At 37.3% G+C, this 26,409-nt stretch overlaps 1 protein-coding gene across 2 annotated transcripts in view; it reads right to left on the reverse strand.

The window, feature by feature from the left end:
* Positions 1–26,409, reverse strand: part of SH3KBP1 (SH3 domain containing kinase binding protein 1) — a 221,619-nt gene that overhangs the window by 30,983 nt on the left and 164,227 nt on the right. For both annotated transcript variants that reach the window (XM_061999392.1, XM_061999401.1), the window contains 3 exons: positions 22,716–22,810; positions 4,399–4,500; positions 1,584–1,635 (listed from right to left, as the gene is read on the reverse strand). In XM_061999392.1, coding sequence (XP_061855376.1) covers positions 1,584–1,635; positions 4,399–4,500; positions 22,716–22,810 — 249 coding nt within the window. The remainder of the gene's footprint in view (positions 1–1,583; positions 1,636–4,398; positions 4,501–22,715; positions 22,811–26,409) is intronic.

A 26,409-nucleotide genomic window follows, 5' to 3' on the forward strand; every position in this document is an offset into this window, starting at 1 on the left:
AAATGGGTATATTATCCTGCTATGGTGATACAGCTAAAGCACTGTATGCAAACAGGTACAAACATAATAAAAGCATTATTCTCTAATTTTAGGAGTATAGAATTTTTTTTAAAGAAAAAAAAGTTTTATAGAGCTTTTCCCAAATGTGTCAGGCTGTAAGGTCACTTGTCACTAAAGCATCTTTAATATGCAACCACCACTAGATGGCAAAGTTACACTGCTCTCTCTGGACACCGTTACTGACCTTACAATCAAATTTATGTTTTTAGGAGTCTCAAGACAGAGAGAAGAATAAACGACAGGTGTCAACAAGCAAACCAAATATTTATAGTTATGATTCTGTAGTCAAAGAATTTCTGGACGAATCCAATCTACTTAAATTAGAGCCTATTGATTCATGGTAAATTGTTCACTGGTGTAACTTGTTCTTCTATTAACAGATCAACATTGTAGGAGGGAAATTTACTTTTTAAATCACTAAAAGCTGAAGCAGACCATAGTGACAAGGAAAATGACCTGAGTACCTTGGATATGATTGTTTTGGTTTTTTAATGTACACCAGCAGTGGGAGAATTGTTAGTGTCGTTGCAGAATTTTAACAAATTTACTGGAGTTAAGGGATTAAAGAATTAGTTGCAGTCACAACTGCAATACAAATGAGAGCTCTGAGACCATCCCATGACTTGTGATTTTACATGAATGGAATAGGAATTTGTTTTCTCAGGTCAGAACTGGCCTCAGAATCACAGAAAAAAACAAATCAAGTATGCACTTTTGAAAATTTGTATTGAGAGGTCATTTTAGAACTACAAATAGGAGTGGTTTCAGCTCTCAGTACTTGTACACAATTCAGTCAATTCAGTCTAGTGTATTGCAAAATCAGCTTTGCTAGCGCTTATCTGTTTGGAAAACATAATTGACCCCTTAATACATTTGAGACACCATTATCTGCACAACCAGATTCAGGGTAATTCTTTTAATTTTATACTTATGGCTATAAAGTATTGAAACCAAGATTCTAATTATGCCATAAAACCTGGAGATAGTCAGTCAGCTCCAGCGTTCATGTAGATCTGTAAGACTTAGATTGCAACTCAGATGGGGCCACTGTATCACAGCCAAGTACTCTGACACAATCTTATAGATATGCAAAAACTTCTTTATCTCTAGAATAAGCCAGATCTGCAGGTGTAAAAGGAATGCAGTTTCCTCCTGTGGATATTATCAGACTCCAGCATACTGGGTCTATACTGCAAAGACCTGCACACAATCAATTTCAGTCAATTAATGGAACCAGAGAACTTTTAAAAACTGAAGTATCACGCTTGCTCTGACTTCACATGCACAAGGGGCAAAACACATGATTTTAAGTGCAGATGGTTGTCAGCAATACATTTAAAAAGCACACCACAGTCTTTCAGGGGCACTATCTTTTTGCAATTTGATTCTGATTTATCAGTTGTTGTTTAGACACCTCCTGATTATCAATTTTGATACAGATGAATTCTATACAAATTTGAATCCACGATTTATATTGAGATGTGCTCACTGACATGTAATGTTCAAAATCAGCTGCACCTTACCTGATCCTTGTTTGATGACAGGAGCTGATGGAGGTGGTGGTTTCTTCGGTCTCTAAAATTTAATAATGGAAGAAAACAGAATGCTTCAATGTACTTGTAAATCTCATTCACACAAAGGCTGGAGTTAATCGTATGTTGCTTATCATTAATAACTCCAAGTCTTGACACTACAGATCAGTCATATATTTCTTTTGAAATAACTTCATTAAAATGAATTTTAAGAGATAAAATAGCACTGATAAATAAAATGACATTTTTCTACTTTTGCAATTGAAATGTCCTGCTGAGGGGAAAAAAAACAGTCCATTTTATGTGCCTTAAGATTAGAGAAAGGCATGACCTTCTGCTTATTGCAGAAACCTATTTATTTAAAATTTAATCTTGTAAATATTCCAACCTGTTTTGCTAAAAGCAAACACACACACAAAAATATATGTAGAAAAAACCTGAAGTTTGTTTTTACAAACTAATGCATGGTGCAAAAATGCAGAACCCAGGAAATGCTGCAAAGGTTACATTTTATTCACTCACTATGATACATTTACAGCTCCAGTTGAGAAAGGTATCAGAGTTTTCGATGTTTGGTGAGATTAAATAAATTATTCCAGCCAACGTGTACTTTCTACTTCTACCTTCTCTGTTGTAACCATTTTCCTAATAGAATCCTCTGTAAAGGAGTCTAGTTCACGTACCCTGAGACCTGGCTTGACAATTGCAGATGGACAAGTGAGAGATTCACTACAAATGCTACTTCTGATTAAAATTAAAACTCTATAATGTAGATAAATGCAAAGGAGAAAGGATCCTATGTTTCATTAGTCAAACTAGCTTTAACTGGAAGGTGATGAGGGAAATACATTGTTTCAAAAAGGCAGATAAATATCAAAGAGGAGGCAGCATGAAGGAGCTGTAAAGACTGATGAGGGAAACATGGAGAAGCTAGGAAGAAGGGTGTGTGGCTGGATAACTGAGAAGGTGATGGAGATAGAGTAGAAATGAAAGCAACAGAAAGGAAAACGGAATTGGTTCAACAACATGAGACCAAAACTACTTAGCAGGGCCAAAGAGTGAGAGGAGAGAGGAAAACAAGCTGGATAAAGAAATCTGATGTAGCGGTAGAAAGTAAATCCAGATGGTGATTTAGACTCAGGTAGTGCGCTCAGGGGAAAATCCTGTAATTGAGACCACCTGAGAGGTGGAGACTGGGACTAGGCAGTGAACAGAAAAGGCCTGAGACAAATAGCCATGTGTTAAAGAGAATCAGGATTGGAAAACTGGGGACTGAACAAGGAGATGGGAAAAGATCTCAAGCTTATATACACCAAGGAGAACTACTGCAACAAATACTTTCAGACTATGGGATGGAATCCAAGGTTTCTGGGTCACATCAGAAATACCTGACAAAACCACTGGGAAAGTATCCATGTTCTTCCCTTTTAGCACTGATTCCAGGCATAGACAGTCTGCAGTACTACCAATTACTTACTCATGTGGCCAGATCTCTGCCATTTAAAAAAATTAATAAAATTTTATTCTCCACACCTACAACAAACCTAGCTGCAAATTCTAAATGTCTGAATGTTTAGGATATTCTACAAGTCATACTCATCACACTCCAAAGAAAAAAAACCCCACACTTAAAGATCTGTAATATATAATTTATAAGTTAAAAAAGACTGAATGAATTTCACCACAAAAAAAATTGATGAGTGTAAAGATTTTTTTGCTTCTATAATAGGCTCACTATGTCCAAAGTTTTATGATTTCTGCCTCTTCTGGAAAGCACACTTTATTATTATGCCTATAGCGAGGATATCTACTCTGCTACGGAATCACATTTTCACCTCTCACAATTTGTGCTGTTCTTCTACCTTCATTTTCAATAATCATCATGATAGCTTCTGTGAGTTGTTTAATAGTTGCTTTATTAAGCTTTCCAAGTTATTTAATTTTTGCCTCTGGCTTTCAATTTTATTGCCAAAGCTGAGTATCAGTAAGTTTCGGTTTTATCACAGGCGGCGTTCACTGTCACTGTGAAATACTCATCAAAAGCCTGATTGCAAGCTCATAATATCCCACTGATGACTGAAAAGATTCCTAAAAATGGAATGGACTTTAGGGGGAAGTAATCCATTATTTTACTGCAGGAAGTTGCAGGATTTTTAAATATTGTTTGGCAAATAACAATGCTTTCAAAGAAACAGAAGCTGAAAAAAGCTTTTATTTTAGAAAAGAAAACATAAATACATATTTTATACCTTCTTTTTTATTAATTCTCAGAGGGGTAAAGAAACATGCCTCTGAAATACCAAAAGCTCGCTGTTGTCTTTCAAATCTCACAGTTAAAATTTCCTTCTTTTTATTCTGGAAGAGTGCTTAATTACTGCATCAGCACTCAGATGCTATGCTAACTTTTCATATTCCACCACAAAAACAATGGAGAACAGTTAACAATTCTGGCCATCACTGCATTACCTGACTCAGTGAATTACCTTGAGACCTCCAGGTGCTCTCTTTCTCAAACTTAGGGTGCAGAACAGAAAGCTTTCAGAGAAACATAGTGGAGTTAGACTGACTGGTTGTGCCAATCAACCTGTTCAAAGAAGCTCCATAATACAAGTATTTTTGAGTATTTGAGAACTATATATAGTTCTCTTCATGGATGCTTTTGAATCCAGTTATTTGTTTCCTTTAACTTGTTTTGTTACTAAGTTATAAGAAAAAATTGTAAAAATCACATATTCAAAAGATAGTTTCTTCCAACTCCACTTTCATCCTGTATTCTAAAGAGAAAATGAAAGAATACATCACTTACCTCTTTTTCAAAATCAGATGGAAGAAGCTTGACAAAGTTATCTGGAAACACACCTCGTCTGCCATTGAGTTCTCCTTCCCACCAACCCACATCAATGCAATCCTACAAAACAGCAGAATAAAATGAAAACCACAATGTCTTGTGTACTGAACAGATCTGTGTGTTGAAGTGCTCTTTTGCATGATGTCCTGCTTTTTTTCTGCAACATGACAATTTACTGGAGTGCAAATTGACAGGGTAATCTACCAGAGGAAAAAATTCAATAAATACCATGCATTACATTAACACATGGAGCAGCAAGGAAAGAACAATAAACATGCTATAAGAGCTCATGAGCTCATCTGTGTATAAAGCAAAACCCTGTTTCACCATTTGATATATTAAACCAGAGAGCATTTGGAGCATGTATGATACTACTGTAAGTTCACTTCACAGAAAGACAATAACTTCATCAAACATCGTGCATCTCATGGGGTAAAAACATTCCTTTATTTCTCATACTTTAAAGAAAAGATTGACATATTAGAACTATTACATTTCATCACAGTCCAATTATGAAAGGATTACACACCTGAATCAATACCACTTTTGAGAAGCACAATACAGAGTGTGTAGCAAAACAATGTACAGCTAAATGACTACAATAAGAGAACTACTATGTCAGTGAGTCTAATGATTAAAAAAAGAGTACAGTTATTTTGATAATGAATAATAATGGCAACAGAAGCCACAACCATTTCAGAGAAGGTTAAAATTGTTCCTTGAGTCCTGGATGGTAACTTTGTTATTCCTTTATTTTTGAGTCTGCTAAAGAGAACACTTCAGTTGAGATTTTCCACATTCCTCTTTTCTGAAAGCTATAGCTGAACCAATTCAGTTGTTTTCAAAAACACAATTATGGGAAAGTCACCCATTCTCTGCTCAGTCTTAACAGGATTTCAGCCAATTTTAGCAATTGGCTAAAGTCCAGGCTGGCCAACCTTTCTATTCCCTTGAGCAGTAGCCCTAGATCTTCTTGTGGCTTGAAGCCATACAATAAATATTACACACCTGGATCCTACATCATCTGGCAACATCAGCCTAAAGCAATCACTGCTGCATCCCTGCTTCCACAGTCACAGATCTGGACTAGCCAAACTGTCTGCACCTGACGGGTATCCTGACAGCTGTTCTGGCAACAGAGCCACACTGGAACTACTGAAGAGTTCAACATGTTAGATGTTCCTATTGTAACATTTCTGATCCAACCCTATGGAAACTCTCCCATATTCAATGAAGTGCTTCTGCTTTTCAAAAAATCACATTTCACCACTGTTCAGAAAAGATCGGTTGAAATTTAGAAGCTGTGTTCTCTGAATACTCAGTGGTACTGATGTTGGTGTAAAAGTTCTGGCTTGGGGCAAGGTCACTATTTCAGGTCATCCTGTGGTGAGGATTATCCATCACTCACTGCTGCAAAAACTGGCTCACTACAATCACTTGTCTCCTCCTGCTTTTCAGTAAAGTGAGGGAGGGGGAAAAAGCTGTGCATCTGGAACACCAAAATACAGGGACTAGAAAGAACAGAGGGGTACAGATGTAACAAAAGCAGGCAAGAGTGGGCAGGTAGTTTAGGAAAAAGAGAGAGGTAACAACATATATTAATAGATTTTCACAAAGAACAAAGCCAGAATAATTGGACAGCAGCAAATGAAACAGGCCAAATACTACAAGTCTCATAAACGCTATGAGACAACATCTCTCCAGAAACAGCACTGGATAAAGCAGTTCAGAAGCTTAACATTCTTCTGGTGTGAGAAAACAGCTTAAAAGTGGAACTGTATGTCTTAGCACTGTTTGTCTATACAATCTGGTTGTGAAAGCATACATGTCGTGCAGTACATATAAAGCTCCAGGGTTAAAAATGTCACATATTCAAATCAGTCACTGTTGTAGTCACATGTATAGGGGAATAGAATGTTAAATATTCATTAAAAGACAGATCTGGGATTTTTTTCAAGATGAGTATCCAAAATGAGCAAAGACTTTAAAATATAGACACTCTGATCTTCATTTCGTCATCTGCCTAGGAACAATCATAGCATGTCCTCACAATTTAGACCAGTTTTGAAGATAAATGCTTACAAAGTATCTGCACACTACAAAAGTTGAGAGGGAAAAAAGTAAGAGGAAATAACTAGTTCTTTGCCTAGAAGAAGTAAAAATGAGTTTAAATAGAGGAGAGGATTCACTGAAAAAAATTTGAATGTGAATGGGCAGTAAAAGATTGCATAATAAAACATGAATGCAAAATAGCCTTATTGTTATATTTTCATGAAATCATTTCAGCTGCTACATGCATGACAGAATAATGCAAGTTAACTTAATGAAGTGTATTTAGTACCAAGAGAAGTCTTAAAAATATTGTTCACAATGACTTTGCTTCTTGGTATTTTTCTGTAAGTTATTATACATAAACATTGGATTCCATTTGAGATAAAACCAGACTATCATTAAAGAAGGTCATTGCTTTTATGTTTCAAGGGGGTTTTTTTTGTTATTTTTCTGTCCTAGGCTTTTTATTTAGCTTATTTAATCTAGCTCATCTCCTGAGATAGAGTTCGTTGTAAATAAATAACGTGGTTTCTCGCATCATGTCCATTTTGGGTGTTTATTTTTTTTCCCCCTCACATATCAGCATTTTACTCTGAGGTAATCTGTTCCTGATCTACAAATGCAGACACTGAACAATTCTTTCATTATTTTTCTAGTAATTTTCTCTCATGCTTATGGTGGCCTTCACCCCGTCCACCTTCTGGATTTGGGTATTATTTAGGAGGTATTTCCAGTTACATTAGACTGTCAGGCCTTTGTTAGTGAACAGGCTTGATTCTTGACTAGCTAATGTTTTCAAAATATCCACTGAGTGAATACAGGGTTCCATGAAGAACCAAGATAATCAGTTAGTCATGCATGGCATGGGCAGGCACTGTGCAGTGCAGGGTATTTCTCTTACCGCAGAGCCAGCACCTCCCATTCCTGATGTGAAGGCACCCTCCCACTTGGCTCTATCTACTTGCGCAGCCTAGTAATCAGTGCACTCAACTGTTCTATCACATGGTGTGTTTTATAATGCCCTCCACCCCCTACGCCACTAATCTGAAATTGCCAAAACATTTATGACCCAATTTAGACTTTGAAAAATATTAAGAATAATTGAAGCCTCTAGAGATCAAAAGCTTGTGCTTCAACTGATAGCACAGCTTAGTGCTAGCTAATAATCCCAACTAAACAGCACAAGACATCATATATATTCTTTTTAGGTCAGACTTTTTATGCTCTTAGGAAACAGAAATTTTACTCCTACTTCTTCATTTTATTAACACACATGAATTTTGCATTCAATGTTTTTTTAAAAGCTCATTTGTTTTCATGAAGACACGGCTTGTGTTACACATTCATTAATCCCAAACAGCTGCAGGTTTGCTTTTTTTCTCCTCTCTAGCTTGTCACTCCAGCTTACACAGCCAATCACCATGCCAGACTTTCTCATTTACTTTATTTGCCAGAGGAGCCTTCCATGCAGCACATGTCTTCGTCGTGAGACAGACCACCACACAAGTATACCTGAGTGACATCCTCACAAGCTGCCTCAAAGTACAACTGACAGAGCAATGAAGAACAATCAAGGCAACATGATTAAAACAGTGTGTCGGCCTGCGAATACTGAGCAAAAGCTACTCCAATACTTCCAAATCCCTGACAGCTGTACAATCCTAATCATAGTGGTTTTTAATATAACTTTATGTGCTCAAGATCAGCAAAACTCCTGTAAGTTTAAAATTCAAATTTTTTACAAAAGCTGCCAAGTTCATACAACCCAGTATCAATATTCCAAATTTCACTAATGAAGTGGATCTCCATGTTATCCTGTCAGGCTCATCACAATGTAAAAAGATGAAAATCAGACACAGAAATATTCCAAAAGTTCTATGGGAAAAAATAAAAATCCAATTACTAAAAGTGTATTTTTGTTTAATTTAAGGGGAAAAAAAAAGGTAGTGGAGGGGAAATATTAACAAAACTGAAAAGTAAGACTTTGTGTTTTACAGATACTACAGTTCTTACAAGTTAGATGCTAGCTAGGCCAACATTTAGCTACTGTAAAAATCAACTCCTACCAAAGCTTGACTCAGAGATTATACTCATGTACTCATTGCAGTGACAATGCAATCAAGTACCTTAGAGAAATCCAGTATCGGTTCACATTGCCAAGCCTGTTCTCATTTTTCAGGCAGAGGTAGATTCATTCAATACAGAAAACAGAAATCTAGATGGAAGTTTCAGCATTTTCTCATTGAAACACAAATCTTGGTTTTATCCTCATTTCCAATGAAGTGGTTTTGTTTCAAAATCCTGTCTCCAATGAATTTAATTCAAATTACTTTTTAAAAAACAAAGTAAAGAAAGAGAGGAGTGGCAAAATGAAAGAAGGATTGAAAAACTCTTCTATGTCAGAATCAACATCCATTCTAATTCCAAACTCAGCATATCGCAAACGTGATAATGAACTCATCTCATTGGATTTATTAGCATCATTCATTTTGTGATAAGTATTAGGTAAAGAACTGGATAAAATATAGTGATGTGAAAGACAGGTGTTGAGGGATTTTTTAGGTGGAATTTTAAAAATTTGTAAGAAGTAAATATTAAGTAGTATTTAAGGTACTAAATTGTCAATCACAGCTGGAATTCCTAGGTAAGTCAAAAAAATATTTTAAGAGGAAAGAGTAAATGTAGGAGAAATGATAACTACCAGAAACCCAGAAAACAACTAGCTTTGTCAACATGTTCCCAACAATTTCAAGAGTATAACATATGTAAACTAAAAAATACTAGTTCTCTTCATGACATGAAGAATAAGAGGGAGAGAACTATCCTTCACGTAATTAAAAGTGAGACAGGCAAGCCGTGAAGAAAGTTTTTATGAGAAAATAACTCAGAGAAAATAACTTTTTTTTTTTTTTAATAGAAGGGAATATGAAAACAACAGGAAAGAAGAAAGCAAAATACAAATGCCAAACCAACTTTAAGAAAGGTAAGACCGCAGCTCCACTCTGAAACATGTGACTAAAAGAACAGGGGCAGGGCTGGAGGAAAGATAGGGAAACGCTTGACTAGAGACACCAGACAAAAGTTGTGCAAAGACATGCAGGCAAAGGAAGTTTCCTTTTAGAGCACCAGATTTTTGCCTACCGTTACTGAACGTAAGTGAAATATAGTGATATACCTAAGTAGGGATTACAGCACAAGATCATGGCTTAGTCTCCTTTCAGCAACTGCAGTGACCCTGTAGCCATTCTCATACTGGCTAAGAAAAGATGTAAAACACTGAGCCATGCTCCCTGTTCTTCTGAGTGAAAGAATCACAACATTGCTTGGTCTTTTACACACACAGTATCCTATATTAATGGTTTTAGTTAGCAGCAGAACTACTGGTCTTGTATTAGAACAAGCACCATACTATTCCTTCTCTTGGCGCTTTCAATCCAACAGTAAAAAAACAGAAGCTAGTGAAGAATGAACAAAAACCTCTAGCATAAGATGCCTTATCCTACATAATCTTACAAATACTCCACTCACTGCACAGAAGCAGCTGTACCTGGATAGACACTACTGACAAGACACTAGCCCTAGTCATCTTCCCAGCCTAGAAGTGCAGCTGCTCACACCACAAGAACAAGAACTTCCCTCCAGTCAAACATCCTTGCTGTTTTGATTGTAAAAGAGATGACAATAGAGGCTGATAAGACATAGCCATCAGTCCCCTGCTCATTTGCTGTCTACTAGCTGATATCACATTCAATATCAGGAAAGTAAATGTCACAAGTTCATACATGGTAGACATGTCACATCTCTATCATGCCAAGCCACGTCCCAGCCATTTCCTCACCTGACAGTGACATTGCCTTGTCATGCAAACTCTCCCTCCCAGATATGCTCACAGCTCTACAGCATCTCTTTGCTCCAAGCAGGCAGGAGTCTGACATACCCCAAAGACAGAGGAGGTTTTATTCCATATAAGGCATTTGCTCTTAAAACCCAAGCTTGATTATTACAGATGGGTTTATTTCTAGCTCATGCTGTTACTTCTGCTCTAGGCATGAGCCAGATGAAAGGATCATGAAGGCACCAAACACTTTCTATTAAAAATGGAAAGCAGCACTTCTTGTAGTGAACATAGTTGTAATAAAAACTCACAATACTGATTTCTTTCATTATTTTGGTAGGAGTTGATAAAGCATACAAGATGACTATTATTTAAATATCAGATGTTTCTGTCTGTGTTTTCTTCCAACTACTCTGCTTTTTCCTATTTTTCTGGTTTTATTTTTCTTCAAGACAGTTACAGGAGAGTTGCTATGCACTAGGAGACTTTTCTTAGTCTGAACAGCTCTCTGTTCAGTTATCATGATGATTTTTCTCCTGCCTACATTCAGAAGCCCACTGGACTTGTACCTAGATCACCACTGAAAACAGCTGCAAACATACTCAAAATTGCTCTCTCCAGCATCAGCAGATGGCTGGTACTCACTGCAAACCTCCTAAAAGCTGAGAAACTTCAGCTTTACCAAAATACATGGAAATCTGAAAGCATCTGAGCAAGGCTGGTAGGGGCTGCCTCAATAACCTATTCAGCCACTCCACAAAGTACAGCACCACCAAAGCTGTCAGCACACAAGGAGAATAATAAAGAGTTGCAAGAGATGCAAGAACAGTTTTACAGACAGGCAGGTATCCACTGCTTTATCTATGTTTTCCATTTTTTTGGGGGGCAAATATGTTTCTTGCTTTTTCCTCCAGAGCAACCAGGCCTTCAAGGCAGCACCTGCTTCCTCATCTTTTGCTGCCTTTGGAAGGACTTTTCAGAGAGTGCCAAGTTCATCTCTCTCTATCTTGACCTACCTTCCAAGTTGTCCCTAGTGAAGAGGAAGGCTTTTGTTGGTAAAAGTAAATAAGAGTTTTTTCCTACTCCACAAGGTTCCAGAAAAAGTAACAAGTTATGTATTTATTTTCTTTCCCATCTATGACTATAACTGCAGCTGTGTAAACCCTTGAAGTACATCTGAAAAAGGCCAACCTGTAAATAAGACTTCTGTTTTTGAGGGAGATGATCACTGTGCAGGCTGGTCCTCTGAACATACTGCTAAAATATGAACCCATGGTTTAGACATCAACCATTACTACTTCATTTTCAGCTTTTCTGATTAAAAGGTTTTGATACAGAAACATTTCCTCCCACAGATTTAATCATTATAGCTAGGAGAGAAAACAATGCCAAGAACAAGAGCAATCAGGTCTTTAGAAAAGGACTTAGCTGCAAAGCATATACTGATGTATGTGTACTCTTGGGAGTATTCAAATCATACTTTATTGCTCATTCCAGTCAGTGTATTTGCACATATACTCAACATTTAAAGAGACCTTCTAAAAAAATGGCCTATAAAAATTATCTTTTTAATTTAAGATTTATAGATTACTAAAATGAAAATAAGAAATTGGCAAGCTAAACTTACAAGGAAAAATTCAGGCTGTTTAGAGTACTGAGACACACCATAATGGTGCAGGGTTTGAGAAAGTGACATTTTCATGCAAGGATACTACAGTTTCACAGAAATCTCCACTAGAATCTACAGTTCCTTGCATAATTAAAACCAGAAATCCTAGCAGTAGGCAGCTGTATTCATCAAATGTCTGCTTTCCTTCTGCCCTTGTAAAGTTGGTTCTCACCAAGAATAATGTTGAGCTCATAAAATTGCATTATTCAGAAAGCCATTAATACCTCTTAGGCTTGCACTGAGAGCTTTTCTGTGTCACCTCTGCTACGCTGGCAGATGCACATTAAATTGCTACTAACCTGATTTTAAGCATCTCTCTAGTAGTCTTTCCACAACTGGTAGCCAACTTCGTAATTTAAAGAAAAACAAACCACCTTTAATGCAAACAGATATGTCTATAGCACTTCTCAAGACAAAGTCCATACACACAGAGATGTATGTAACATGTAAAGGCTCTGAATTTGAGGATTGAAGCCTTACAGAAAGACAAATCCGATGGACAAGCAAGCAGTCTGTAATTCAGCCCACCTACGTGGAGCACCCATGAGGCAGCACAGCTGCCTGCCTCTGAGCTCAATTGGCAGTGCTGGGACCAAGAGGTCCCAGCTCTCATAAACACTGGAGAAGACCACTGGACAAACTTTGATTTTTAAAGTGTTTATATGACATCACAGGGCAAAACCAAGAGGGTTTTTTACCCTCTTACCGAGTAACTGCCTTTATTTAAATATATCATTGAGTGTTAAAGATGAACATTGTTTTAGGAGCTTTGAAATTAACTTATCAAGATTTGACCTCACACTAAACCATGATGATCTTCATTAATATAATTAATATTCATTAATAAACAACAAAATTATGTCAAAGGTGGGTAAAAAAAGCAATTTAATAACAGTCAAGATCGTTTCTTTAAAATTTCTTACTACATTCAGCATTGTGATGCTGAAACCAAGATAGATCATTCACAAAATCTAATTTAACTCAGAAATTACTTGATTTTTAGAGTCTTCGTAAATTCTCATGAAACTTGGTAAAATACCTATGAATGAAGGAAAGCATATCTCCAGAGGCTTACATTACACCCACCTGGTGCTACCTAAGACTGTATTCAAAACAATCAAGCTTTGTTACTTATTAAGCCGAGTGTCTGGGATTAAGAATTTACAATCTAGTGCAAAATTTGTTAAATAGTTGAAAATGGCATCTAGTTAGAAGTCAAGTAGTTATCAGCAGAATATAATTTAAAAATTTGGCAATAAGGCAGAATGAATCTCTCAACAACTACTTAATCCAAGATCATTTACACCTGAGTCCAACAGACAATAAAGTAGACTTCCAAGGCAGTCCTGAAGAATGCCCCTTTTTCCTTCACATATGCCTTCTTGCAAATACTTACAGATTATGAATTACTGAAAATAGGACAGGAAATCTCCTAGTCTGGCTCTGTGTGAACCCTAATCCAGGGGTTTATCCTACTCAGGTCCTCAGTTCACGTCCCAGAAGCCCCAACTCCCACTCCTGTCCAATCTCACACCTAAGCCATAGGGAACCTTACAACTGATAATGTCAGCTGCATCTTTTAAAGCTTAAGAGGAAAAATAGGTAAATTTTCCTTTATCTGTAGGCTCCAAGGCTCTATGAAGAATTTACTGTGCCAATGTTGTACAGAAGGAAATGGGAGAAACTATCAAAAATTAGACATTACACTACTTTTCCCAGTGCTTTTTACTGGAAGACATAAGAAGAAGATACCTATCCAGAATACACACTCTGTTCAAGAATTGGTCTAAGTTATTTGGCCTTGCAAGAAAGAAACTAGCTAAGAATAATGAATCACCTGGAATACACAAGACATTAGAGGATCTAGCAGCCCAGATATATTTTGTCTCAAATCTGTTTCAGGCTAGATCTAACCTTTTGGCTTTGCACTCTGTGACTAAATAATCAGTAATGAAGCTGAAATGGTTTGACAAAATATTTGTACAAACAGAAAATATTACACCGCTCATTGAACAAAACAATCTCTTCTGGGGATTCACTTCACTTGCAATGTTCAGTCAGCAGAATATCATGGAGAAATAAATATGTTCCATGTCATAAAACTCTAGCACTCCAATACTAAAATTAAAAATAAACCAACAGAAACATGAAAGATGATGCTAGTAACAGATATAATTTATCCCTCTGATGAGCCAAGATATAATATTTATGTAATTACATTTTTTTTGTATTTAGAAAGATTATAATTAAGGGGTTGTTTAATGCTATTATTACTTAGATCACAGATGTCTTAGGATGAGGGTCCTAATTACTTGGCACTATATGTTCATTTTTACTTTCTCTTTAAATAGCTCTCCCTACTCTGAAAAAGGTTGGACTTCAGATAATACCATCAAGCAGCAGGTGAACCCAACATTCACAATAAATGAAAGGATGAAGCTAAGCAATGAGTCTAAAGCCCACATTGTAAGCAGTATCACATTTTTCCAGACACCCCAGCATCTCAGTGATTTTTTATTTTTTGTAAGCACAGGACAGAAAGCACAGCAATGTCATTCCATTTTTATCTTAAAATATGTCACCTTTTCAGATTAGCTTGGCTGTATTAAACATACTTACAAATAAATCTAACTCTTTCAAGTGATGCAAAACTTGAAGCACTGCATGCATGGAGGATCCTGCCACTTCACCTATATAGCTCAGCACAAACTTCCATTTGTCAAAATTCTAATTTAGGATTTTCTAGTAGCAACAGAATCCCTTCCTCTGAAAGCACTGCTGTAGCACTGTAATCAGTGATAACGAGGGCAGGAAAAGAGAACTTCAGTGCATACTTAGTATATTTATAATATTATTTTCTAAGGAGAAGAAAAACATTCAAGTGCTGGCTACTCCTCTCTCCTCTGTACTCTCGAACTTCATAGTTCATTTAAGTGCTTAGTTCAAATGTTAGCATTTCAGTTATGTTTCAAAAGATACGAGTGAAATGTAAGCAGCACCTGGTACCTTGTTAAACATATTGTCAAGCTTTATCTCTATGCAGACCTTACTTAATGCCCCACTGCTAATCACAGCAGCCAAGAAATGCTGCAAGATATGAATAAGTGTTAAAAATTTATTTATAAACACTTAAAAGTCTTGGCCAAGGACAAGGTTCAGGCAAGAAATAAAACAAGTGGCTAATTACCCACAGTCTGTTTCCCTGTAACTTACCAAGTATATAAAATAATTTTAGAAAATTAACATATTTATTCATTTGATCATCAGCATCCCCAGGAGTTTTACATAACTGCTTTATATTACTTATATGAGGAGACATTCATGCTTCTACGCAATGACACATGTTTAGCCCCATGCATTTACTGTACATGTTCGCAGCATGTCAAAAAAGTTTTGTTCTGCAGGACCTACTCTGGCTACCACCCCACACAGCACTGTGGCTTGAAACCCAGAAAAATCCAAACCTTCTCATTCCCATTAGATCAAAATCTTCAGAGGAAAGTGTCAGGTCAGGGAAGAGTGATTCCACCACTAAGGCAGTCTCCCAGCAGGCTGCTGACTGCAGGTCCATCCCCACTCTTCCTGTCACCCTTTCCTACTAACACCCCTTTGTGTGTCCCATGGACAAGGTTGCCAGCTGCAAGGGAAAAGGGCGGGAGTAGAACCATTCCTTACATGAGCCACTTTTCATCAATCACGTAAAACTGCATCCTCAGCATGCACACTTGACATTTTCTTGTATGAAATCAGCAACTTTGGTGTGAGCAGCTAAGGACATGAGAGGGAGTCTTGGGGGAAAAACTGGTACTGAGCATAGCCTAGAGGGCAAGGAACAGAGAAAGTAAATTAGGTATGTCTATTAGGTCTGGTCAAAGATGTGTTGAATAATTCATGATTGTCTCAGGAGAGAAAAGGACATGCGCTGAGGCCCTTTATGGTATTGTTCTCTCTGAGGGAAATATCTATTTATTTCCAAAGACAAGCAGTAAGTGCCTTTATTGCTTACATGGTATTCTTGAAACACAAGACATAATAAAAGCTTTCTTAAGGCTGGGCGTTCCTTGAAGTCTGCTTACTGTATTCCTTTCAGTTTCTATATGCAAGATTGTTGCAGAAGTTACAAATGCTCAAAATGTCTTGTATTGAAACCCTGAACGGGGCATCTGCGTGACCAAATATTTTGTGTAAACAAAAATCTATTGTGTTGCTCTGACTGAAAGCCATTTTTATGTTCTATTAAGCCAGATCATATTTACCCCTGTACAATCTAAATTTTTTGTTATATCAGTAAACTCATTTCTAAAAATGAGATAAAAGCTTTTAGCTGTCAACCAAGGAAAAAAGATGACCTGAATGACTATAACGGAACATGACTATCTTCTTCTCTTCTTTTGAAAGAGACAATCTTAAGCTACCATACTTCTGCTTTGAAAAATGCCATTTTCTTGCCTAATTACCCTTATTTTTAATGATCTCAAATATCATAACTTTTTTTTTAAACTCATAGAGTGGAAAATACTGAAAATTTAATCTTGATATGGAAAAATGTGTGTCCCCATACTGATTTACTTGTACTGAAACACAAATTGAAAGTCTTCTAATTCCTCCACATGTTTCTGTAACCAAGGGTTGTAAAGTACAACAGACATGTTTCTACCCTAGTGACCCCACAACCTAGCAACACGTTCGATTAAGTATCAGTTAGCATCCTCCTCTATCACAACCGCCTGGTTCCTGCTCCTTCCCCTGCTCATGGCCTCAACTCACTGGCAAGACTCTTGTACATAGCACTTACTAATTTCATCCCTTTAGGAGCCTCCTGCATCCGTTAAGAGCAGCTGTTTTCCTTCACAACCCTACCCAGCCGAGTTCGCCTTGGCAATTGCTCAGCTCAGGAAAGTGCAGTGGACAATTAACTCCCACACCAGGATGAGCATTTGAAGATGTCGTAAGAGAGAAAACTGGGAGAATTGTTTTCGCAAAAGGGCCATACTCGGGTAACTGTTTATGAATATAGTGAGGGTGAAATTAAGTGCCTAACAATTGTCCTACGAATTGAAAAATATCAAGTGCTCTGCATAAGGACTGATTCCATACACTAACGCAGACAAACACACAGCCACTGCAACAGTGAAAACATTACATTATGAAAGACTGTCAAGACTGAATCTCATTTCACCGTTTCCTTATACCCTTCTACTCATTTGTCTGTCTTACCACTTGATTGCATGTGCTTAGACGCAGGGAGTTACCAAATGTAGATCATTTTGTAGCACAAAACTTGCAAATCTCACAGTAAATTATTAACAAAAACACTAGAAACAAATATTATCTCTGTAAAAATTGATTGCATTATGCGTATTTTTAGAAAACAAGTTTATGGCTCTTTCTTCTCCAACACAGAATTAAGTGCTACAAATGGGATTGCCATTAGATATATAGATTGTCATTAAATACCTAGACCAGATAATTTATCATTTGATTCTTTTACTAATGACAGGCACTACTCTGTTGTGCCTTTCATGACACTAATGCATAAACTTTCCCAGTACTATCTGAGAAGCATCATCAAGATTTTGGGAGGCTGTATGTCACTGTTGCTTTCTTTTTCACCTCATTAATCCTTCAGGCAGTTTTGATGAATCCCCAAGGAGCCTGAACATCCTCTGTGAAACTTGCTTCCTCATGAAAGCTTCTTTGCAATATCAGAAAGGACCCCCTATTATGTTCATCCATCACTCCAGCACAACATGATCCTACCGCTAATGCCATATACTCAGCTGTTTAGTCTGTAGCAGAAGGAAAGCTTTGCAATCCAGGTAAGTGGAGGCTGAGGGAAATCCAGTTAGGATATGCAGAGCAAGGTACAAGACTGTTACTCCAGCTGATATATTGACACACATTAATTTCAACATCTTATAAATTCAAAATTAATAAAATTGTCACTGATGTTGCCCTTCACTACTCCTACTCCAATAATAAGGGTTCAGGTGAGAATACTCTTCTATTACTGTCATCTTCAAATTTGTAATGATTAATTCTATTTATCCAGCTAATTTAGTTAATTTTGTTTATCCAGACCACTTTCATTCCTGAGAACAAAGTGGTCTTTAATGCCTAGAGCTCAGGTACATTGATGCTGTGCAATGAAATCTTTCTACTCTTGCAAGAAAAACTGCTTTCAAATGAGTGCACAGCTGCCAGTGGGAGCTTGATGTATTTGCTTTGAAATTATTTAGCTGTTATCATAGAATCATTATTATCGATTCATTGCACAGGTCATTTTCTGTATGCCAGTGAAATCTCCAGAACCCTGTGCATTTTGTCAAAATTTATTAGAGCTATCAAGAAACTTGTAGCATGTGCATAAAGATTCCTCACTAACACTGTAAAGTAGCCTACAGTAGCTATGTTTAAAAGTGCTGGAATGAAAAATCCTACAAGATTGTCAAGATGGCAATTCAAAATGTCACGTGAATCTTCTGTTACTTGAAAGCGGCTCTACTTATTACAAATACAATCTCCAAAATCAGTATTTGACCATGATAAAGCACGTGTTTGCCACTCTACTTCAGCTGCAAAGTGCAGTCACTACCAGTGTACTTGTTATCCAAATGCTGTCAGGAACATTTTGAAGAAGCTTTACAAATTACCTAGCGAACATAACTGTTTGACATAACAAAGAATAACCAACAGGGTCAATCTCATGACCTCTTGCCATTCATATCTTTTCATCTTATGAACGTATAATCATCAAATTGCACAACCACCACCATAACTGTACAAGTAAAATGACTGTATTTTGCTTTTAGTTCTCTTTCTTCCAAAGATGTGCTTTTCTGTTTTATTGCCTTGAAGATTCAGTTTTTACACAGAATCTCAAGGGTTGGAAGGGACCTCGAAAGATCACCTAGTCTAACCTCACTGCCAGAGCAGGACCACCTAGAGTAGGTCACACAGGAACTCATCCTGGGGGGTTTTGAATGTCTCCAGAGGAGACTCAACAAAACATTTACGTTTCTTTAAGAGTTCTGCGCAACATGTTCTGATCATTTATCTTTAAAAATATTACATGAAGGAATTAGAGGGCTACTAAAAATTTTGCATGAAAGAATTGAAGGGCTCCCATTCGTTCACTTCAATTTCCAGTGATTAATAAAGAAAATCTTTTCAATGTGTCCATTTGCTTCACTAGGGAAAAGGAGAAGAGCTGTTTTCAGAATACATTTATGAGAAGTTAGTTTCTGTTTCTAGTATTTTGGCTAAATTTTAACCTATAAGAAAACAACAGTTATTACCATATATTTCAACTCTAGCTTTCCATATATCTTTCACATGATTTAGGTCTATGCAATTCATCAAAAAAATGACTCGGTATGCTGTTTAACTGGCAATTACTTTTGGCTATCATTCTTGCATAATACCATCCTTCCCCTTCTATCTCTCAACACACTTACTGTTCTGACCAGTAAATCAGCAGCCTCTACTGACTCACTTCTTTGTTTAAATAAAACTTATCAGCACAATCTCCAAGTCAGTAGGAAAGTCATTTTGTGACTCAGTGAAACGTATTCTTTGCCTATTTCATTAAAAATCTCAGATATTGCAATTCCCTTATCATCGAGGCCTTTGGAATGGTCTGATCAGGTTTTGATTCAAGACCTGAATATCCATCAAAACAAAGTGAGAACTTGAAACAGATTCTGCAAAGGCCATGACAAAAAATATATTAGTTTGCTCTTTGTATGGGGGAGATATTTGATGAACTTGACAAAGACTTTCGTAACCAATTTAGCTGGAAAAAGGAAATCTGATATACTTGTATGCCTTTTATCTATAGGGTCACTGTTAAAATGGTGATTTTGAATTCTGTATTTACTGATACTACTCCTTTGTAATTCTTTCCATAAAATGAAGTTTTAGCATTTAAAGATGATTACCAGACTAACAGCTTCCTCACACACAATTAAATAGGCTCTCCTACTAACTTACCATTTAGCTCATTTGAGTCATTCCCCTTCCTCCTGGCACCTATCAAGTGCCATCTGATCCTCATGCTTTTAAGATTCTTGTAACACATTTTGCATTGCTTTTATAAGATCTCTGTCCTGTTCTTGTGTCACTCGTTACTTCAGCCACTTCCAAACTTTCTCACCAATACCGTTGTTTTCAATTAAATTAAATGCGAATTCAGTATGAGAGTAAATTGTGAGTCTGCAACACTGCTATAGCTGTGACTGTGTGGAAATAGGTTGGATTCATACTGTGAATTTATGTAACTTTCTGGTTTTAGTATTTTCAACAACATGCATTATTTTATGATAATGTCTCTGTGGCTGCACTAGAGCATCCACTTCTCTCTTTAAAAGTATCAGTCTTCTCTCCTTAGGTCTACATAATTGGGAAGAACAAATTCTATCTAATGCTCTCCAGCATAGAAAGGGAACCCCACGAAACAATTTCTTGCCAATAGATTAAAAGAAAATCTGTGACTGGATAGCAAAGTAAAACCACAGTAATCCTTTCTGAAGCTCTCCATACGTTTCTATTTAACTCCTTTTAGTAGTGATCACTAACTCGTTGTGGAAAGGAGTCTCTAAGCATGGTGATTTACATTCCAGATAAAAGCCACTCTCTAGCAGAAGCCAGTAGTGGGCAGAAAGGTGTGGCTGACTTTATTCTTGCTGACTAAAAGAAAAATTACAATAGACATCTGTTTCGGAGAATTTGGACTAAATTATAGTTACTGTATTGCATGGTGGAGCATGGAGGAGACCCTCACCATTTTCAGAACTCTACAGCAAGGACATTCCAATTCTATATCACTTGTATTTTATTTTTCAAACTACATGTTAAAAACAGATGAAAAAAATCAGCAAGTCTGACAGCAATGAGGTCTGCAAACCACAACAGGATCTACAAAGTGATTGCTTGTTAAGCACTGTTTCTTCAGTATCTCAGATTAGTTCAGACAGCATAAAAAAGCATCTGTGGAGAAATGCCAAGTCTTTTTGCATTGAGATCCCCCACTCTCTAGAGGCATGAGTTTATGTAATTGTTCATAGACATGTGACATACCACAGGAAAAAAGGGGAAAAAATTCAATAAAATGTCTGTAGTGGCTCGATACCATCAGGCTGGAGAGCAGAAGGACAGGGGAATACACCAGAGAATATACCAACATCTCAGTGCACGGCTGGGAAAACTGATCAATTCAGTTGAATCGTCAGCTCAGTAATTAGACAAATATCCTTCCATCGTAGGGGCAAAGGTGGCGGGAAGATGTAAATGGGGAAAAGCAAGTAAATGAAATCTCATACTGAAACTTCAGTAATTGTCTCCTTATCTATGTATACTGAAGAACACAAGTTTGCCTGGACACCAGCCACCTCCAAGAGTTAAATCAATCTGGTCAATAAAGCATAAAGTGGACAGGAACAGTATCTTTTTAAAATACCCATATTTCCATGATCAGAGACACTGCTAACTACTCCCATGAGAACATTCTTAATCAGTCCAAGCCAAACAGTTTTCATGAGAAGCCAAACAAAAAAGAGTCATTAAGGGAAAGTTATTAAGGGATTTTTAATGCATATAATTTATGTTTTAAATTTGCAGTTTCTCTTCCTACCAAATATCTGATTAATTTTCCTTAGTTACATGCATATTTCTCAGGAAAAAGATGATTTTGTCCTCAGGATTGAAAATGCCCTAGTATATAGCAAATACTACCCTAGATTTAATTCCCAAGGTTTTGGGGGGTTTCTGCCCAGGTGCCAAATTGTTCTGTCAGATAACAATTTCTTATGAAACATATCAATTACAGAATTCATTCTTTTACTTCCATGTAAGTACAAATAGTAAGAGCACTATTTTGCACATAATTGGAATTAATCTTCATTATGCAAAACCTTTTCCAGTTTGTAGCTTTCTTTTCCCCAAATAATTATATCCAGTCAAAAACATTTAAACTGTGAAGTTTTTAAACAAAGGCAGGAAATTAGGTGCACCTAATCTGTTCTTTGCAACAGAGTGGACACCTCTCCTAAAAGAAAACCAATGATTTACTCTCCATCTCACTGTATAGTTTTGGGAATTTTTGCATAATTCCTGGCGATGGTATTTCATTTCTAATCTTGAATAATTTCAAGTAGTTTCAAAGTAAAGAACATAGGTCTAAAATGATTTAATTTTTGTTTTATCATATTTTTTTTCCCTGCTTTACCATAGTGTAAAGGGTGGCTACATTTTAGATGTTTCATTCATTAAGCTAATTTAGGCACATTATCTCCATCTAACCCAAAAAATCTAATTCACAATTCCTACAAGAAAAAATTCACACACTTAACAGAGATGTTCAAAGGTGCTTATTTCTCGAGTCTTTCAGTTTATTCTCCAGGCTTCTATGTTTGTTACAGTGATCTATTTACAATTTACACAGAACTGCCAGTAGATTCAAACTCAAATTAATTGCATAAACTTGTAAACTCAAGAGTATATGTCTGCTGTTCGTTACTTAATGTTATCATGGTAAGGCTCTAAAGCACAAGGGGAAAGGAGATGTAGGGCTCTATGCAGTCTATGTAATGTTTCATTGTCAAACCAGCTTCGGTTTAGGGAGGACACTGTTAAAGGCACAAATACAGATTTTATGCCAGTCGAATTATATTTACTTTTAAAACTAGATCCCTGCTTATAGGAGAAAAATATTGTTTTTACCTTACTGATAAGTGTGACGACATCACCTTCTCGGATTGTGAGTTCATCATCATTCTGTGCTTCATATGGAAATATCACTTTGCAATACTCCTTGGCTGAAACGAAGAAAATTCAATGTGATAAATTATCACTTCTTAACAGCTTCTTATCCAAAGGTGAAAATCTTCACAAAATGTTTGAGTTTCCTTGTGTTAATTTATTTTCTTGCCATCTTTCTCTTCATACTTTAGACCTTCATAAACAGTATGAAATATTTAAAAAACCGAACACTGATGAGTGTTCCTGCACACATCATCGGGGAGCTGGCTCTGTAGTCCCTAGAACCATTATTTCAAATGAAACTGCTCCAGACAGCAACCTGCCACAAACCATATCCCTTAAAGTAAGCCTGTATCTGACACAGAAACTGGAAGTAGAAAGAATACAGTAGGTTCACATAGCTCATCTATCCCCTCATGTGCAAGAAAGCAGATATTTCTGAATCAATACATGATAAAATAATAGTACATTAATAAATGTAAAGGCATTCATAACTAAACCTTCTGTATACTCAGCATAAAAGAAGAGTTTTTAATATTAGTCTAAAGTTTCCTCTTCTCTTTCCCTTTACTGTTTATAGATAAGGGCATAACTTCAACTTTTATCTGAAAAATACAGAAGCCAGCACTCCTACTCAGAAATCTTAAAAAGCAGTTGTCATGAAAAGCAGTTAGTTACAACATGTTGCTGTGCAACAGACAAGTATGTCAGTGTTCCTTTACAAATGAAAAGAGAATATGTATTCCAGTTGTTAAATAATGTATAAAAATATGTGATATTTTAAGAAGACCAAAGAAACACAGAGGAATTACTGGACCCTTTGTAGAAAGGGCATGCAACTACAGAAGTGTTCACCTCATTTTAAATGTCTCAGTTTTGATGACCTCTGCCTCTAGTTAACTGCCATGTTTGATGCAGAGAAACAGATACTTTCAGGAAACTGGAATCTAAATGAATTTGAAACAACATGATTTATTTTTTTATATTTGCTATAAAGAGAAGCTGCACTATCAAACATGTAGACATTTGAGGCTCTGGTAACGGGGGTCAGTTCAGCTGCTCAGACACTAAGTAGTATTTCGGACACGCATGGGTGTCTAAGACACTTGCGTCTAAGACACTATACATAACCTATGGAAGAGCCAGGTGTCTCTGGCCTGGCAGCTGGAGGCAAGCTAAAATGCCCTGAGGTATCTCAAACAGCTTCAGATGCACACTACTGATTTCAACCCCCAGGGTTGATTTCAGTCTGGTATCTGAATTTAGACCCATGATGTCGGTGCCTACCCTTCCACTACAGTCAATGAAGAACAAGTAACAAAAGGGAGCAAAGCTTTGAGAGCTGTTTTTCACCCCAGGAGCAGATACCTACATTTGATTAGCTGAATCACGCTCTGAACTTCCAGGACAGCAGTGACAGATCTCCACTGGGACCTACTGGAGTACAGGCACCAAACTCAAATGGCTATACTAAAACTGGGCTCTGACTCAGAAGCTGCCTACCAACTGCTTAAGTTTAGTGACAGGGAAATAAACCTTAAATGAGCAGCCAACACACATGTGTGTGAAAGGTTGCTGTCAGTAAGCACCATCAATCTGAGAAATGAAATGGTTTAATAATGGGAAAGAGCAAAAGCTCTGCTCTAGTTCACACGCTGCCACTCAGAACTAGCATGGATTTTATGTGGCACTGGTTCAAGTAAACAAGAATTTCTTAGGCTTCACAGATTTATTTTCCAGAACAGAAAAGATTAAATTTAATCATGATCATTAGCAGTTTGTTTAATGTCCCTGCCTTGTACAGGCTTCTCAGCAGCCTGTATGATGCTGTGTTTTGGATTTGTGACTAACACATCCCTAGTAAACACAGCAGTGCTTTGGCTATTGCTGACCAGTACCTGCACAGCACCAAGGCTCACTTTTCTTCCTCTGCTCTGCCCCTTAGCAAGTAGGCCAGGGGTGGGCAAGAAACTGAGAGAGAGGACAAAGCCTGGACAGCTAACCCAAGCTGAGTAAATGGATATTCCATGCCGTATCACCTCCTGCTCAGCAGTAAAAAAGGGTGGGCTGGTGAGGTGTTGCTCTAGAAGGTAGCCATTGCTTTGAGACTGGCTGGGTATTGGTCTACTGTGGTAGACAGTGAATGAATGCCTTTGTGTCATCTCTTTTTTGCCTCTTTCATTCACTTGCTATGCTGTCTTCATCATGAATTTTCTTGCTTTTGCTTCCCCTATTTTCTCCCCTATAGGGAAGCAAGTGGCTGGGTGAAGCTTAGCTGCTGCCTGGGGTCAATATAGCATACCTCCTCTCATGTCTCTGAAGAAACAAGAGTCAGATGAAGACAATGAATACAATCTTTGAAAAAAAAAAATTAGCAAGGAGAAAATAAATCTCTTTCCTTGGTTTTGAGGGCAGAAAACACTGCCAAATAAACATTTGGTAACATTGACAAGTGACTGAGCATGTGAGGACTATCGGGTCACAACTCTGATTTCAGAGAACGAAAAAGGTGTTTAACTGCCATATGATTGCATTCTGGAAGAGAGGTTTGGATGTCTCTTTGTGGACTTGGCTAGAATGTTTCACCTGTTGACTGTCTTATCTTGAAGACTATGATAACATTTTACCTAAAATCTTGTGAAAAGTTGACACATACTGACTTAATTAGGTCAGGTAGATGCAGAGCAGCATGGAAGACAAGCATGAGATTCAGCACATTTTTACACTTCAGTGTGTATGCTACCTTAAACAATCACGAGGTATTTTTTCCCTATTCTGAGAGTATTCACATCCTGAAAAACAGATTGCTAAATAACAGATTCAGTAAATTGGTACAGAGATGCTGTAGATATAACACTGTACTAAGGAAGCTGATTGGTGCACAGTTAGAGAAGTCTCTAGTGACTGGAAATAGGCTTAGCATTTCCTTTTTGGGACACTGGACAGAAGACAAGCTGGGTTCATAGAATCACAGAATTGTTTCTGCTGGAAAAGACCTTTAAGATCGCCAAGTCCAACCACTTACACTAACCTAACACTGTCAAGCCCATCACTAAACCATGTCCCTCAGCACCTCATCTACACGTCTTTTGAATACCTCCAGGGATGGTGACCTCACTACCTCCCTGGGCAGCCTGTGCCAGAGTTCAACAACCTTTCCAGTGAAAAAGTTCTTCCTAATATCCAATCTAAACCTCCCCTGGTGTAATTTGAGGTCATTTCCTGTTGTCCTATCATTTGTTAACTTGGGAGGAGAGACTGATCCTCGATCTCGCTACAACCTCCTTTCAGGTAGTTGTAGAGAGTGATCATGTTTCCTCCCAGCCTCCTCCTCTCCAGACTAAACATACGCAGCTCCCTCAGCCGCTTCTCATCAGACTTGTTCTCCAGACTTTTCACCAGCTTCATTGCCATCTCTAGACACTCTCGAGCACCGCAGTATCCCTCTTGTAGTGACGGACTGAGGGTTCTCAGAGGCAAACACCAACTGAGCCCAAGAACTACATACGTTATTCCTTCATTCAATAACAGTATAATCTCAAGATTAAGCAGGAAGCAAAGCATAATGCACAGCTCATAATGCACATGTTCCAGGTTAAAAAATGCTTTAAATAGCAAATGTCCAGAGGGCTCAGGTCTCCCGAGTCCTGTAATA

This window comes from Colius striatus, chromosome 1, assembly GCF_028858725.1.
Source record: "Colius striatus isolate bColStr4 chromosome 1, bColStr4.1.hap1, whole genome shotgun sequence".
Lineage (NCBI taxonomy): Eukaryota > Metazoa > Chordata > Aves > Coliiformes > Coliidae > Colius > Colius striatus.